This window comes from Cynocephalus volans, chromosome 12, assembly GCF_027409185.1.
Source record: "Cynocephalus volans isolate mCynVol1 chromosome 12, mCynVol1.pri, whole genome shotgun sequence".
In the NCBI taxonomy this organism is placed as follows: domain Eukaryota; kingdom Metazoa; phylum Chordata; class Mammalia; order Dermoptera; family Cynocephalidae; genus Cynocephalus; species Cynocephalus volans.
The window spans coordinates 87201709-87220013 of record NC_084471.1 but is presented as its reverse complement, the minus strand read 5'-3'; the positions used below and the strand labels follow the sequence as shown (position 1 = coordinate 87220013).

Below are 18305 nucleotides of genomic sequence, written 5' to 3'. Positions count from 1 at the left end.
AGCTGTTTTAGGAAACATTGTCCACTGTGTTGTATTATGCCCTTGTATAAATTTCTTTTAGAATTATATACCAGTAAAAAGTTGGTCATTAATAAATAGTATAAGTATTAATTATACAGCCCATTATTTTTTACTCTTGGTTACCAAGAAACTCAGAGATACCACTGATAAACATTAAGAATATTAGACAAGACCCTTAGACTACTAGATCCCCTTTCATTCCAAAAGCTTCTGATCTTTCATTCTAATGGTCTCATTATACACATGTATTTCTTACTCAACCTGAATTCTGTTTATAAGTAGATGATATATAAATAAATACATAAATATCTAGCAGCTGGTTAGTTATCCCACTTCCTTATTTAAAACATAAGCTAATCCAGTAAAAGGGCCATCATGGCCCAGCTACTTTCTGGTGTTCACACAGGTCTCTGAAAATTTACTTTGGAAACATAGCTCATAGATACTCATCATAATTTTATAGATGAGAAAGTTGAAGTCAGAGAAGTTGAGTGACATAAACAGCTCACAAAAAAAAATACAGGGTGCAAGACTGAATAGAAGGTAAGCTATTTGCACAATATTCTTGGTACAATATTCTAGCTAACATATCACTGAGCTACAAGAGCCTCTGAGTTGAAAAACCCAGCTGTGTTTTCTACTTTCTGCACTACAAGCAATAATAAAGATGAAGTAATTGTAAGTTAGTTAAAACCCTTCAAAGATATTAGAGATGGAAGTTATGTATCCAATTACAAACTCACACTTCTGCTTCTACAAAGAAAGGAAACGAAGCAATGCTGATTACTACATATTAGCATAAGAAAATGGAAGTTGCAAAAAGGTGAACAGTATAAGTCTCTAAGAAAAACATTTTAAGTAGACTTATACATACATTTCATATGATTTCTGTATAAATTAAAACATACCTATTTAGAGTAATTTATACGCATACCCCTTAAAATGGATATAGCTCAAGAAACTGCAGCTATGAAATAGAATTTTTAAGAAAGAAATGAATGAGGACTATTAGGACATCAAGAAAATTCCTTCAGCATGAAATAAAGAATCCCAGTCCTTAAAGTACCGTGGCTGTTCCTACCATCCTCTCTCTCTCTCTCCTAAAAGTTAAGAAAGAGATATTGTCTTTGGTTAGGCATAGAGTAACAATCCAAGGGTCTGAAATATGCTATTTTGGGGGAAAAACAAAACACAGAAGCCCTGCCTGATATCTCTAGCTCTCCCAACAGACTTTGAATTCAATGCACATAGTTAAAGTCAGAGTAGACATAAGGAGGAGTCGGAGACAGGGCAACAGCCTTCTACACTGCTAGAATTCAGATTGATGCTCTCATAATTATATCACTCAGAACTAAGTATATATCTAACAAACATGAAATGTTAAGCAAAAAATAATTGCTTCCACTGAACCTGGCTTCATGATCCTTATACCAAATTAACAATTAGAGAGTCCAATTTCAATTCATTTCCTGGATTTCATTTTTTATTGCTCCCATTAACCACGAACTTGAGAGATCATTTAAATGGCAGTAACCCAAAGATTCTTAGTCGCTTGGTGAAAGATATGTGTCTATTAGAGGATTTAAGTTTATTATACCTAGGCATTTTTTCCTATTATAATTTTTCTTTGTGGAGTGTTTTTTTGTTTGTTTGTTTTAAATGAGGCCTCATGGGTTCCCAGCTTTTGTGAATCTACTACTAATTAAGTAGCCAAGACCTACGTACCTGAAACAATTAAAGAACAATAGTAGCATGACATACAGCATAAACTAGTGTGAAAGTCCATATGTAGTTTTGGGTGAACAGAACAAATGTAAGAAGTCAAAACAAAGAAAAGACCATTGTTGGTTGAAATTTATCTAGGAAAAGGGGTAAGTAGGTCTCAATTCAAATCTTAGAGGAACTAAGGTAATACTAAAATGAGTCATGACCATAGAAGGAGATATTCAATTAGTTCAGGAGAAAGATGGCATCATGAACAAAAATAAGAAAAGTACCTAGCAAGAGGGCAGACATTGCAGAGCCCTTTCTATATAGAGTTTACTGACAAGATTGGCAAAGAGTAATCTATAAAATTAAGAAGAAAGTTAGTAGCAGCTGAATAAGTTCCTTGACTGCCAGAATGCTGATATCAGTTTTGTGGGGTTCTATTAATCTTACCTAATACCTGTACTACATTAACATATTATCAGCATGCATGCATTTTTGCAAGAAGTTATTCCCTCACACTCTTCCTGAGTGTCCACTATATGCTATTCACTATACTTGGCATGGGGACAGGGGGAACAAAAAGATATTGTGCCTGTACACAAGGAATTGATACCAGTGGTAGAAATTATCATAAACTTTGATCATGGTAATGTTGATAAGAGAAAAACATCTTTATTCGGCTTTTTTATAATACTTAAATTATAAAATACTAAAGCTTTAGAGTATAAGATGTACTAATCATCATTCATTCATTCTTCATTCATTCAATTATTTGTGCAACACTTGTTAAGTGTCTATGATCAGAGTCATCACAGTTATCAAAGATGTTTACTGAATTCAAATTAGTATAGTTCATTTCATATAAAGACATAAGTGGCTTCCACGTAAGATTCCTACCAATGTTCCCAAAAGAAGTTCCTCTCTCTAAAATATCTATGGTGCACTTTTGCAGAAGCTGTTCCTTCTGCCTAGAATGTCCTCCCCCACCTCTTTATAGTTCAAGTGTCGCCTTTTCCACAGAGCCTCCCCTGACTCCCAGGGGAAATGCAACTTGCACATACCTCCATTTTAAGACAAGTACATTAAATTATAATTATTTATCCTGCTCCCTCTCTTCCTTACATACACTTCATAGTGAGCTTCTTGATTGCATCTCGATCCATCTTTCCATCTTAGCAACTAGCATAATGCCTGACATAAGAGGTGTTCAATAAATGTTCTGAATCCCTAACTTATAATAAATGAATCTGAAGTGAACTGCATGTGACTAGTAAAATAATCAAGTGTAAATAACTGGTTGGGGGAATCCAGCTACCCAGATCTTCTTTTGTTCCTCTAAATATGCCAAGGTCTTTGCCACTTTCAAGCCATTGGGATGCTCTCCTGCAACTCCCTTCCCCCCATATTATACTACTGGCTTTTGCTTTTTCACTTAGATCTACCTTCAAGTTCAGCTCCTCCAAGAAAACCCTCCAGACCAACCAGTTTCCAGAAGCCCTTACTGTCTTTCACCACATCCTCCTCACCCTTTGCATAGCTTACATCACTATCTGTATTTTTCTGGTTTGTCTACTCTTCATTGCTCCCAGACAGACTATAAGTTCCCTGAGAGCTTGTCTGTTGTTGATCTTTACTGCTGCATTCCTAGTATCTGGCACAGTCCATGGTGAACACTCAATGCATTTATGCAATTGAATGAAAGAATGAATGAGGAATTTGGATCCTTTACTTCCCAAGTAGTAAACTGACGGCTCACAGGCTGCATTCAGCTTGCTGGTGAGTTGTGCTTGGCCTACTCAGTGTTTTGAATGAGTTGCCAACTTTTTAAAGTTAGGAGATTTTACATTTTTAAAAATTTCAAAATTCAGTCTTCTTTTGAAATATTGGAAGAAAGTGGAAACCCAGGGCCTAAACTCCCAATGGGCAAGTCAGCCGAAGTGAGTAATGGTTGCCTGCCTTGGAAAAGGATCATCAGACTGTCCCAGCCCCATCTGCCCCCAGATCACTTCTCCACATGCTCTGTCTAGCCCTGAAGGTGGTTTGGATTTTGGCCCTGATCTCTTCTGCCAAAGCTTCCTCTGGGACCCATGCTCTATATCACCCTCCTGTAATTCCTACAAACCCTGCCCTCATGGATTGCTGTTATGCTAAATCTTAGAATATGTCTTCAGGGATGAATGAGCATCAGAACTTACCTTCTTATTATTTCTGCATTATGACATGGAAGGATTATATAATTAAATACAAGAACTGGATTCATTATACACTAGAAGAAAATCTAGGTGAGTGTTTAACCAATCTCAAAACAGTGGAAGAAAACTCATTAAAACATTAAAAAGCTAATGAATCAGGGTGAAGTAAATACAACTAACAAGACTGACATAGGGTTATTATCCTTAATTAAAACTCAGTAACAAAAAATGAACCCCAATGCAGTAAGGGATAAACATATTTTCAAGTAATTCACAGAAGAAATACACATTAAGAGATAGTCCATTTTACTAGTAATCCAAAAAATGTGAATCACTATGAGATCCCCTTTCATCTATCATAAATTGATTCATTCAACAAATATTTGTTGAGTGCTCACTAGGTTCCAAACATTATCAGTTTGGCAAAGATTTTTTTAAATGGTAATTATTTTAGGATTCAGTAAGACCAGTACCATCATATACTGTGGAAAACAATTTTACAATATGCATCAGGAACTTTAAAATAGTTACCACCTTGTGACCCAGTAATTAAACTTTTTGGAATTTATCCTAAGGAAATAATCAGTGTGGCAGACAAAGATTAGTGTATGAAGATGTTAATCATAGCATAGTTTATAATATCCAATACATTAGAAACCTAAATGTCTAACAATAAGGAGTGATAAAATAAATTACGGTACATTCAAGTGATGAACAATTATGCAGACACTAAAATTATGTTTTCAAAGACCATCTAGTGATATGGGAAAATGCTCATGAAAATTTGTAAAGCCTGTATTTTGAAAATAATTTCATATAATCAATTAAAGTGATCCATTCCTTCTTGCTTTACGATCCAGGAGTTATTTTTCCTTTCCACAGGCTTGCTATCTAATACTTCTCTCCATCCTGCAAAGCATATAATATTTCTCCATAAATTTCTTACTTCAGGTAGTCATCAAATGAAGGGTCTCAGACAAAAACAGGAATTGCTACATGGGATCAGAGAAACAAAATGGCTTAATGTACGTTAAATGTATACAAAGTACTGAACAATGCTCTAGATTGTGGGCACTGACTGTTTCTAGAGAAAGCAAGAATAAAGAGAAGAAACAGGAAGAAAGCAGAATATAAAAGACTAAGATTAGAGCTGACAGAAGGGGCAGAGAGGCATAAGAAGAGCATTAAGAAGACAGAAAGTCAAAAAGAACCACGTAAGTGGATTTTAAGGAAATCCTCTGCGTGGCACTAGAACTTTAAAAATTCCCTTTTTGATGTATTTATAGTTTTATGTAGATCAGACAAGACACTTACAAGAAGCATTATTTGTTTCTTGTAACACCAACCACAGGAAGGGCCAAAAGGGATGTCATGGTAGAAAAAGCAGAACTACTTCACTACCATGAAAAGAATAACAACAAAAATTGAAAGTCTAAGAGCACCAAAATAAACTGTCTGTACAAAAGATGATTAGAGTAAAACAAGGAAGAACTTGCATCTTGGTTTTGGAATTACTGAACTGTGCAAAGGCAGAGACCAATCCACACGATCATTTGCATCCAAGAGCCTAGTGATTCCACATCTACAATGAAAACAGCGAAATCTGGATTCAGCCAAACCCCCGCAGCACAGCGACGAGGCCGCCTCTGAGGCAAAGCTTAATGACCACTGCTCGTGGGCATTTCTGCCTGGACGTGGGAACTGTTTGGACAACAGGCTCATAAGGAACTTGGCGACCAAATAGTCTAGACAAAGCCAAAGGGGTCGCTGTGGAAAGACCAACAGGGTGCAGTAGGCCCCCTTCTGTGAGTCAAAGCCAACCATTTTTCATGAAAAATTGGTGGGGGAAGTCACCCTACAGAGAACACATTTATAAGATTGCAAGGTAGCAACTCCTCGTGTCACTATCATAAAATAGGCAGACAACTGCCTAACTCTGCACTGTCAGTTACATACCACTGGTCCACATATTTTTCCATTTCTCTGCCCTCTCTGAGGGACCCATAGGGATTCTCACTTCATAGTTACACTCATACAATTGAATCACATGGCTTAAAGTATTCAGCATTGCAGAATCTCCTTCTTGCTTTCCTCAGCCTGACATGCTGTCTCTTCCCAAAGCCTGGCTTCATTTATGTACCTCAACACTGCACCTTCGCTGCTCTGCAAACCACTGCTTTTCCAGCGTTCTGTTTTGGGGAACTTAAAAAACCCTCAATATATCCACTCAAGCCATTCTCACATTCATTATTTCCTCTCTTCCATTCAGCATGTTTTTATCCCCTTGTTATTTTTTTACTACTTCTGAATTTCTACTTCCTGGACAATTCCACCATCATCTTTGACTATATCTGTGCTCCTTTTCAAGCACTCTCAAGAATGCAAATTCATCAAAACTGTTGACCTTTACACCATCTTCATTTTTATCTTCTTTTGTATGTAGGTTGCTTTATTATTCTTTTTTTGTATAATTATCTTTCAACCTCTGTCCAGCACTTGTGGGTTTATTTTATTTTTTGCATAGTACTTTTTTTATTGGTTATGAATATTCATGAGATACAAAGCTGATTGTCACCACTCATGCCTAAGATGTGATAGCCAGATCCATGCTGGCAGCTTGCTCATTACTACACACTGTGATCGTACCCTGTGTCCCCCACCCAATTACCCTGACCCCTCTCCCCACACCCCTTTCTTCACTCCACTTTGTATCCCTAGGTACGCTCTCTCTCTCTCTGCAAGTCCAACACACTCCTGTGGTCTTTCCTTCCTTCTTTCTCTCTTAGCTCCCACTTATGAGTGAGTACATGCCTTTCTCCATTCTTTTCAACATGCAACTTAGCCTTTTTAAAAATGTGTGTTCTTGACTATATTTAGCCTGCTGATAACTGAGCTGACCTAACAGAAGCCTTCTTGACATTTTCATTGTTACCTCTAATATATGGGTAATTTGAGATTGCTTTTTTAAACTTCTTCATGGATGTGGGGTGATCTGGCTCAAATGTCTGTCACTCCGCTGGTTCCAGGGCAAACATAGTCGGTCTGGTTGTTCACTTCCCACTTAACAGCTACCCGGTCAAGCCTTGTGCAAGAAGCTGCTCGCTAGTGCGGAGGGACCAACCTCCCAGACAGAGCGAGACTAGCTTTCAGTCAGGAAAATACAGGTGATTCTATTCCCCCTGCTTCCTTATTCAAAGCTCATTACTGCTCACACGGCCCTAATCTTCCTCGCCTTTCCCCTCCATAATGCTATAGCTTCTAAGTACCTCCTTGACCTTGTACACATACTGTGTCACCATGCTTCTGTGTTCGTGCTAGTAGTCAATATGATTTTAATTCTCAGGCTGGGATTTTTTTTTTTTCTTTCCACTCACATTCAATCTCTAGTCATTCTTTTTCTAGCTTGACTCAATTTCTGTCACCTGAATTCTCATTGTCTCTAAAATGACACCTTTTCTAAATCCTAAATCTCTGTTTTCTATTTCCTTCCACTCGCCCTTCATTCTGGCTCTCAGTAAAATCTTCTCCATGAGCCAACTATATTATAAAACAATAGTAGCTTCTTTTGTTATTATCTTTTAGAATCTGACTCCTCCCCTGGAGCTTTTGTAACAATCATACTCAAGTTTACATGCATTAGAAGGTTGTACAAAGGGTAGAGAAGGGCACAAGAAATGTCCAAAGAGCAACATTTAAAAATAAATCTACTCAGAATCTGACCTTATATCTATCAATGTTTATTCAATCAACTGCTAAGATGTTTGGGGAAGCAGGAGAAGGGAGAGGAAATCGATAGGAGAAAATGACTAGAAAGAAAGATGGTGAAAGTCTACAAAGTTTGAACTGTAGTCTGTAAAAAAGAGGGAGCTACTAGAGACAGAATCAAACAGGCGTATGTACATTTAAAATTTTTAACTTCTAAATAAATCTGCAGTAAAAGATGCAAAGTTAAATTTGATCTTCATGTTAATGGAATTAAATTTATCGAATGACACTTATCAAGGACCCACTTATTAATAAGTTATAAAATGCAAACAGTTCTTGCAAAAGAATTTAAAATGTAGCCTCATATTTGCTAGAAAGAAGTCAAGTGGAAACCAGTTAGAGATGCCACTTTACGTCTTCTGTAGAAAGCACATCCACCTGCAACTCAAAGAGGCCAGAAGCTGCCAACCAGGTCTGCCCTGATTAGACGAAAGGCACCCATTGACTTCATACTCTGCCTTCTCAGTAGCCTCTCTCTCTCTCTTTCAGGACTTATGGCTTACTTATTCCTCAGGCTCTGGCATGGAACTGTCTCCTCCTTCCTGGCCCAGAGTTTTTGGTGCAAGGATTGTTTTCTTGTGGCTTGACCCCTAGTACGCCTGGGGTGCATACTTAGGCATCTGGGAGCTTGTTCTCATCTTTAGCCCAAACCTAGGGTGGCAAGTGCTAAATAAACAGAGTGACCAGATCTTGAAAATATAACAAGCCATTGACACAAAACATGATTGACAGGATGAGCAAAATAAAGATACAAAATGTGTCACCTGATGGGCCAGAATATAGATATTGTGTCCAACATCTTTTGGGGAAACACCATCATCTCCACCCTCGTTACCCCCGTGATCGCATTCAAATCCTTGGTTGTAGGCATTCTTCATCACATCCACCTATCAAAAAAAAAAAAAGGGGACAAACAAGGCTTGAAATGCCACAAACAACACACATTTTACATTGTTCATGAGGTATAATTAAAAATAGGGAAGCTTCATGAAGACTCTAAGTGAAAATGGCCTTGGAAACCATCTTCACTTAAATTACTATGAAAGTATTCCCTGTTTTCCTTCAAAAATTGTGCTTTGATTTTTGAATGTTGACAGAAAGTTCCCAGAAATTAGGAGAATCTGGAACCTTAATAAGCATCCATTATTCCTTAAGAATTCATTAGGTAACAAGCACACATGGTGCTGGACACTGAACTGGGCACTGAGGACCAGCTGTGGCTATGACTGCTTATCTACCCTCGAGGAACTTACCGTCCAGTGGAAAAGCCAGGGAGTGAAGAGGCAAACACAGCAGGGTGTAGCCAGCCCTAGAGCAGGGCGAAGTGTGCGGCACTGACGAAGTACAGGGCAGAGCCACGGGTTGAGGGTGGGCCACAGACAGGTGGTGGACGATGGGCTAAAGGTGTGGTCAGCAGAGGAACTAGTGTATTGGTCAGTGCTGTTGCTAAATAAGCACGTAATTCACTGCCCCATTTAGCCATAGGACAGGGAACGTGTTGCTCCTCTTAACCCACTGCTTGCAGATACTAGGCTCTCATTACACATATGACGTTAAATCACACCGCATCTTCTCTCCTCTGTACCTGCCCTCCTGACTCCTTTCTTTACTAGTAAAGTGAGAGCAAAAGAGCGCAGCGCCAGAGCTTCTCCATAGCACCAACAAAGGCGCTGGCGGGAGTGGGACTTAGTCACAGAGGCACTGAGCTTTATGGTTTGAGTGCATTCTCAATGCTTTCGAAACCCAATGCTTTTTAAAAATGCCTACATTAGTTCATAATTACATGCCATAAGTGAGAAGGAAAACATAACTTCTGCAATAGGAAGACATACTAACGATCTCCGGAATCTCCATCAAGCCTCTACACAGTTTCCTCTAGGCCAAGCACTGTGCAACATTACACTGATAAGAACAACTACAAAAAATATTGATTTTATTTTTATTTTTCAGAAAGTGGTATAAATACAATTTTTGAGGAGCACGAACATTTTGTACATTCCTTCCTTACACACTCAAATACGCTATTAAACTAAAGCCAACTATTTTTTTTCCTGGCAAAATGTATTTGCATATAGTTTAGTACAGTGTGACAATCTGGTTAAGAAAAATGCTTGGAGTGAATAAAACTAATAAATTCATAAGGACCAAATTACACAGGCCTTTGCCATCACAGGGCCTTCTGAGGGACTTGCAGAGGTTGGTCATACTGCTCCATTACACCTTGGTAGAGCAGTGAAAGTCGCTAGACTTTTTTTTCTGACATGCATGCTATAAATTTGTCCCTTTTAGGCTATACACTATTAACACAGCCTCGAAAAGTTTTCTTACCAGTTCCCTGGGTCTCATGTTAAAGAGAATTCTTTCCGCATTCTCGCTGTCATGTCTGCTTTCCATAATAGCCAGCAAAAGCTTGGAGGCGTTGTTCTAGAGACACAGATTGAGTTAATGCACATGCAAAGTCTATTTCATGGACTAATGATCTCCTGCATTTGTTTTAATTGAGATTACCAGGACCATTTTTTTTTAATCAAACAGAATTTAAAACTGCTAATTTCCTTTGTCTTATTAACATTTTAAAATAGAATGTTTTACTTCATTGTCAACACAAAATAAAACTAATGAATCATGAGAGATGTTACAAGGGAAATTATAAATATTGGTGAAAAGGTGTTTTAAATGCAAACTTGACTTACTATATACTTCATTATTTCCTAAATTTGCATTTTCTACAATGATATTCTAATAAGACAATAAGGTGAACAGGTATCAATAACATATTTACAGAAATGGTATATAATTTAAAGAATTTAACACAATTGTTTTTTAAATGAAGTATTAATATATATCAGTAAATCAAAATTTTAAGTAAATTTGAGCAATAGTTAGTGAGAATTAATCTGTAAATTAATCTTTAAATTCATGAGTTAGAAATATAATATGAATTTATTGATAATGGTTTACTAGTCTCACTATAGAGCAGTATATATATATATACACAACATGTTTACTATTTGAGTTGTAAATGAATAATATTTTATATTTTTGCTTAATACAGAATGAAAATAGCATATGTTGTCTTTAATGTGCTCTAATTTTTACTTCTAGGTATCAAAAATGTTTCTGATATAAGCTATAATTCAAATGGATACCACAAAGTTACAGAAAGTCCTGTCACAAAAAGCACAATAACTCAAGTATTTTGAAAGATGTTTCTTTACACTGTGTTTTCAGTAGCACTGCCACAGATTTTTGGTAAATTTCAAGACGATAAAAAATACCAAGGAGATATTTCTACAGTGTTTTTGTAATATTCATGAAGATTAAAATATTAACCTCCATACACAGTCTTTGCTAGAAGTACAAAAGTGGAGTCATGTGGCTTTAAGACACTTCTGAGTGACTCAAAGTTAACATCTCACAGAATGAAAAATTAAATAAAATCATTATTCGGTCTAGGTAGATAATCAGCACATGAATTTTGTTAAGGTTGTGCAAATTAATTCTACTGAGTAGTTTTAATATCAAATTCTACCCAACTATTTTTTTTCTCAGAAGTACAGCCTAACAGTCATCTTTAGGTGACTAACATTAGTAACAATGATGATAATGATGACATCAATGTCACTGAGCCGTGATGAAAGAATTTTAGTACTTTTGGAGGTTAGTATTATTTTCTTCTGCTCCATTTTCATTTTTTGCAAATTTGTACTAATACTAAAATCCACTTTTACAATCTAGTATCTCGTACAAACAACATACCTAAAAAACAAGTTTTCAAGATTAATGGAGAGCTTAAATCCTTAGAGTGATCTGAACAGACCCCCACAGAGTGTTCTCTAATGATCCATGCTCAGCAGGACCAATATATGATAGCTTAAAAATATCCAATTTCAGAATGCTACTGACAATATGGTATTTTTTCTAACCCACCTTCTTTTTCATACTATGTAAGCAGAATAGAAATCTTGTAAATGACCTACTGAAATCAGAATCAATTTGAAAGTACAAGAGCCTATATATATGTATATATATGTGTGTATTTAGTGTATATGTTTATATATATATATGTATATATACACACACACTGAAAAACCAAATGAAAGTGTCAGTGTGAATACGGTATTTTCTTCCAAAGAAAGCCAGATTCTTTAAAATAAAACAAAGCAAAACAAAAAAAAAAAAACCCTATTAACAAATTCAGTACTTCATATTCATTCACAAATCAGTTATGAAAATGAAAATAAAAAGTAGAGGACAAGACATACATATGAAAATTTCGTAAAATCTAATACTAAATAAGCATATAGAGTTAAGTACAGTTAACATTATGGATAATTAAGCAATCAAGTTCACGAGCGAATGATGTAAAATAAAACCTTGATATTTGTAATATGGCATTTCTGTAACATAACAGAATTTACTGTTTCAAACACCCTACCCATGAAAGCCCTCCAAATTTCCCGATATATATCATTCAGTCTTATAAACATTGTTCTCATATTAGCCAATATATACAAACCTCATAGATAGTTTAGAAAGTTACAATCACCTTCATTCTTTAAGTAAAAAACTATGCTTAAAATATTTCAAGTCAAATCCATACATTTCTATTTTAGACACACCTTGATTTATCCAACTGTCATATTTTTAAAAGGTATAAATAAATTGTTTATTAAAATAAATAAAAATTTAAATGATCTTTTTAATAAAAGCGTTTTATTTGAATAGCTAAGAATATCTTTTATACTCTTAAGTCATCCCCATCATTTAGTTTTTTTACATAGGTCTCAATTCATAAATGATCTGTATTCCTACTTAAGTTTAAGTTGTTGAGTCATTCAGTAGTTCCCCCATTAAATTATATTAATTAAAAATGAGACTTAAAGGTATAGTCTTTAGACGAATGAAGGATTTAAAAAGCCAAAGACCAAGGCCTCTATGTGCTGTCACTTAACTCTTTATGATCATGATCAAATTAAGATAAAATAATAATTTTTCTAGTAACTCAACTTAACCTGACCGTCAAGTAGGTCTAGGCTAGTTTCACTAACTGAAGCATGATGCTGGTGAGGAAAAGGGCACAAAAACAGTCTATATAAGGATCACCTTCATCCTAATCTATGAATGGAAGAACCCAAAGCTAATACATACTGCAAATATAAACAGCGAAAAAATACAAACTCATCTCATCTTTTAAAAGAAGCATTTGCTTACAAAGGGGCTTTAGCAAAATTGTCACATAAGTAGGACATTAAGTACATTACATTGCATGCCTAAATCTACATCTAGAAACAGAATTATAAAAATATCATTCCTATTCTTCTTGGCCATAAACATACCCATATACAGTTAAATTTAATTATATAATCTCTATGATATTGGATAGACCTGGCCCTTATACAGAAATTGTATTTAAGTAATGATTTCTTTTTCACCTGCTTAACACTAAACACAATAACGTGGTCTTTAATAAGTCATCACAATTGAATATCATGCCTTAGCATTTGGGATTTATATAGTTTCTTGTGTATATTCTCTTGTATATTTCCATTTGAACAAATAATTCAAAAAGAAATCTCAAAAAAAAAATGTGCTCCTGAGCAATGGAACTTCTAAGAAGTATATACAAAGCTTGAATAAAAGAAACCTCTTAAAGGGAGTATAAATATGACTTAATGTATTTGGGGAAGGAAAATAAGATTCTAATGCAAAAGAGAACAACTTTTAGCTAGAAGAGAGCCATACAACTAAAATGCAGTGCTCCTAATAGATGGAATTCTGTGGTCAATGTGAATTAAGAATATATAGTATAGTGAATGTTCAGCACCTTTTGCTTCTCTATGTAATGAAAAATATAAAACAAAACAGAAGTAGTGAAACAAAGTGGCGGCTTGAAAAAACGTCCAATAAAGTACCCTGCAGTTGACCATTACCTCAAAGCTAATTTCACATTTTATTGAAAATTTAGCAAACACTGCACTTTCACTATCCCTTTTTGTCAATTCATTAGTTGAAAATATAATATCTTGCTTTCACAAGAGTCACCTGAAGATTTAGAATCAACTCTGAAAGGGAGTTTTATATAGAGAATCTAACTTTCCCCACCCACATAGCGGATTTACTCTACCTTTAGTTGGAGCACCAGGTCCATTCGGTATTTACCAAGAGGGTTGATATCATTTAGAATCAAAGCAATGATGATGTCAATTCCATTAGATTCATGAGTAGCAATACAGGTCTAGAAAACAAAAGATGTATAAAATAACATTCTATTTACAACGTAATAGTGCTAGAAATAATAGGACATTAAAAAAGAAAAAAGGAAACAAAACAGAATCACCTTAGTTTTTGACCTTGAAAACATAATTAAAATTTAACTTTGAGAATTTGACTTATTATTTTGTGCAGAGAGTCTGACTATTAATTGATTAGTATTAGTTAAGTGGCTTTATATGCACAACACTGAGAGAGACACTGTGTGAAGCACATATCTCTTAAAATAAGCCATTTTTTACAGAATTACAAAGACCACTGGTTAGGTTAAATACAGTCAATAAATTTTAATACTCCCATCAATAGAGGAGCTCCTTAAACTTAGAATTTTATGATCTGACTTATCCTAAGAAAATATTACCATTTATGAAAGAGGCATATCCCTTACACCCAAGATTGTAAGTAAATTTTACAGAACTGATGTAGCATTTTAATTTAGTTGCTACTTAATACTAAATTGGTGACAAGAGATGCTGCTGCATGTGCTTGGTGCCAGCAGACAGGTGATATGGGAGTCTATTGATGTTTTGGGGACACACTGTCAATGACGGTGGTCGAGGCAAAAGTTCAGCAGATTTCTTAAACGTGGGTGAGTTATAAAGAGACCTTGATCGGGAAAAAACTTTGAAAACATCTTGAGAGATAAATATCCATATTTTAAAGGTTAAGATCTACTGTGCTAGGGTTCTGAATTTAATTTTACAGAACCAAAAACCAGGAGCTTGTGGGCTGGATCTGTGGGACTATGTGTTACAACGCAGCACCTTGTTAAAGGGTATGAAAACTGAAAACCTGATGAGTCAAATGAGAAAGAATAAAACAGAGGCAACTCTGAAATGACTGCTCTTTCAACATGTGCTTCGTCACTCCCTTTATACAAGGAAATATTTACTCCCCTGACACAGAGGGAAGGTGTTTTCCATCCACCTTGTGCATTTCCTGAGGTTCTTCTGCTCATTAAAATGTTTGCCAAACTTAAAGGAAATCTATTTGCAGATCACCTCTAGAATTTGCTGGCAACCTTCTTTTCTTCCACACATTTTCAGAGCATTGAAAATTATATGTGGGGTTCATGTTATTTTATTATTAGTTTTTACTTTTAGAGCTTACTTGGTTTTAGTAAATTACTTTCAAAACTCAATTCCATCCTTTTGAGACCAAAAATGGGAACATTCTTACAGGCTTTCCATGAAATTGTAAAAGACAAATGCCATATATTTTCTTTTCTTTTTTTAAAATGAGCACACTTATTTAAAGAGGAGGATGTAACAATAAGATTAATACTGGCGCATAATTAAACAGTTGTCCAAGAGAAAAAAGAGGTTTCCTCACAGTGTGGTGCTGGGTTTTTAAGAGCAGTTTTTAATTTTTCAGGATTTTCAGTGTCCCTATCACCACTGCAGAGGTCCCCTGCCTCTGTCCTCCTTGTTTGAAAACTCAGCAGAATGAAGAGGCAAAGCTGGCTTTTGTTCCCCTTTCCTTCCGGGTGCCTTCCCAGTGTCTGGTTTCTCACATTCAGGAAGTTGTCGGTGAGTGCCTGATGTTGTATTAAGGACTGAAGATATGGCATATATTTTCTACTATTGATATATATGGTTTTATCAATGACAAAACTAAATCTCTGAATTTGTATATTTTTCCTTAACTTTAAATCAACAGCTAGGTTTTCTTGTATTGTTGCCCTAGGAGACTGAAATATAACCCAGAAAAATATAGGGCAAAATCCACAAACTCTTTTAGTGTGTCATACATACATTACAAAAGGGAAAAAAATCCCCATAACGAATTATTTATGTCAGTAACTATCATGTTATTTTATGTGCCTATGTATGTATGTGTAAATTTGTGTATGCATAGGCACTATATATGTGTGTGTACATATCTTATAATTTGCAATAGACATGCAAACTTCTTGTTGCAACATTTCTATATCAACCATTGACATTTGGTCTCAATGGTTTTCTTAAAGTTCATTTCCACAAATGTTTGTGATTTGAAAACTCTTTCTTCAAGGGTGGATCCATGCTTATGATGATAACTCCACATGCTTGAGTGGATGCTAAACAGTCGACCAGTACACTTCAGGGTGTCTCCCCTTCCCTTTACTGACCCATGTGTTCTCTCTTCCACGCCCACAATGTGCCCTTGATATCCAAGAAAATGGAATCAGAGACAAACACGCAGGAAAAGAGGGCTGAAACTGTCCCATAACATGTAACATATAATGTAATATCAAAAGAGCATTCTATTTAGACTCAGACTCAAAAGTCCTGAGTTTTAAGATTGGCTCTACAACTTCTGATTCTGTCACTCTGCGACACTGGAAAGTCACTTAATCTCTGAGTCAGAACCTACATCAGCAAAATAGGAGCAATAATACCTACATCATAAGTTTACTGTGCATATAAAAGAGAGAATATACACTATCCACTGTAGTGGAGACAAGGGAGCCAAAAGAAGTTTATTCCACAAACTCTGCAAAGATTCCCTAAAGATGAAAACTGAGCAATGGTGAAGAAACATATTTTACTCTTTTCAGTAAGTCTGATTTTTATTTTGAACATTTACATGGGAATTTTCTTTTACAATGAAATTAAATAAAAATATTGCGTAGTATTTGCTAGTCTATAATCCAGTCTTTGTATGTTCTGTTAAGAAAGTAAAAAAGTCAGGCAAAGCAAGAAGAAAGATCTTTTAAATACACATAAAGGTTGGCTCCTTCCCCAACTTGATCCTTTGCTCATTAGTCATGAATTCTTTTGTGTGGAGAATGGCTTTCACAGTTACCTGATTTTCATGGCACGGGCCCTGGCAATACTCAGTTAAGCTCTCCAGAGTCTGGTTGACCAGCGCTACATTCTTCTCATTGATGTAAAGACCCAACAGCCCCAGGCCGCCGGTCGTACTTCCACAAATGCAGTCCAGAAACTGAAGGGTCTCACAGACAAGGTTGTAGTTTGTTTTGTTGTTTTGATTCCTCAAGAAGTTCTGAAGGCAAAAGAAAATACACCCAAGGGTTTTTTAAAAACAATCACTGTGCTAATTGTTTTCAGTTCTTTCTTAATTTACCTGTGTTTTTCTAACTCAAAAGGATCCCCATGGCAGTGTGAAAGGTAATGCTCATTATTACAAAGTGTTCACATTTATTCGATTTCCCCTAGCTTTAAGGGGGGAAAAGGGCCCTCAGGTTTTTCCTCAGCATTTATATTTATTAGTATAGTTCATAATAAACATTTCTCAATGTCATCTTAAAACTATACAGAGAGGGCAAAAATAACAGGAAGTAGGAAAGGAAGAAGAAGCAAAACAATCAAATTTTAGAGTAAATGATCCCTTATACACAGTGCAGCTTCAATGTTCACCAATTGTAAATGACAGGACCATTATGGAGGGCCACTTGGAAGCATCTATCAAAATTTTCTGTGAACACACAGCTCCACTTCTAAAAAGTTATTCTAGATAAGTGTACACAAGTACACAAGGGTTCACTGCACACTGCTGTTGTAGCCAAAACCAGAAACTGTGCCATTCACAATAATGTGACAGGTTTAATAAATCATTTAATAAACCTACATCCTCTATAAAAAGATTTCTTCTGTATATCCAAACACTGGAATATTGTGAAGCTGTAAAAATGAGGTACTTCAATATGTAAAGGTAAACATAACCTAGCAATAGGTCATTTAGTAATAAGATAAATTATTAAATGAAAAAAGTAAGTTGGAAAACACAATGTATTGTATGTTTTTTAAAAGGTTTACATGCACACATTGATATGCTTATATGTGCATAAAAATTTCTGAAAGGAAAAAAAACCTGTTAATAGTAATTTTCTCTGGGGAGTAAACCTGGTAAAAGGTAAGCAGGAAGAAAAGCTTTTATTTTTCACTTTAACATCTTATTTTTATTAATTTAATTTATTTTTATTTATTTACTTGAATTTATTCCTACTATTTATTCTTAAAACTATTTAAAAAGTAGCATTTTCCATGTTGTTTGATCCCACACTCTTATCAGTAAAATGTTTGATCAGGTACTATATAACCTATTACATATTTGATATATCTATTTCCTACACTGATGGACTGGATGGTTTAGGGTAAGCATGTAGGCACATATCCAGTGTCCTCTCTCTGAAAAGTGAGGCTCTGGCCTTTGCCTGCTGACAGCTGCAGCAGCCCTCTCCAAGTTGTGGTGGGACAGTCCACAAGAGTCACGGCTTCCAACATTCATTAATACCTGAGCTTTCTCATCCCCTTGGAGGATATTTAGCCGCATATATATGAGTCTACCATCTCTCACCAATTCAGAACACTTGCACTCCGGACTCTCACTAGGGAACAC

General features: G+C 35.7%; 1 protein-coding gene across 1 annotated transcript in view; it reads right to left on the bottom strand.

Annotated features, from left to right (window-relative positions):
* Window positions 1-18305, bottom strand: part of ITPR2 (inositol 1,4,5-trisphosphate receptor type 2) — a 487108-nt gene that overhangs the window by 122406 nt on the left and 346397 nt on the right. The window contains exons 42-45 of the mRNA XM_063115575.1: window positions 16749-16949; window positions 13816-13926; window positions 10017-10112; window positions 8453-8575 (exon numbers count right to left, since the gene is read on the bottom strand). Coding sequence (XP_062971645.1) covers window positions 8453-8575; window positions 10017-10112; window positions 13816-13926; window positions 16749-16949 — 531 coding nt within the window. The remainder of the gene's footprint in view (window positions 1-8452; window positions 8576-10016; window positions 10113-13815; window positions 13927-16748; window positions 16950-18305) is intronic.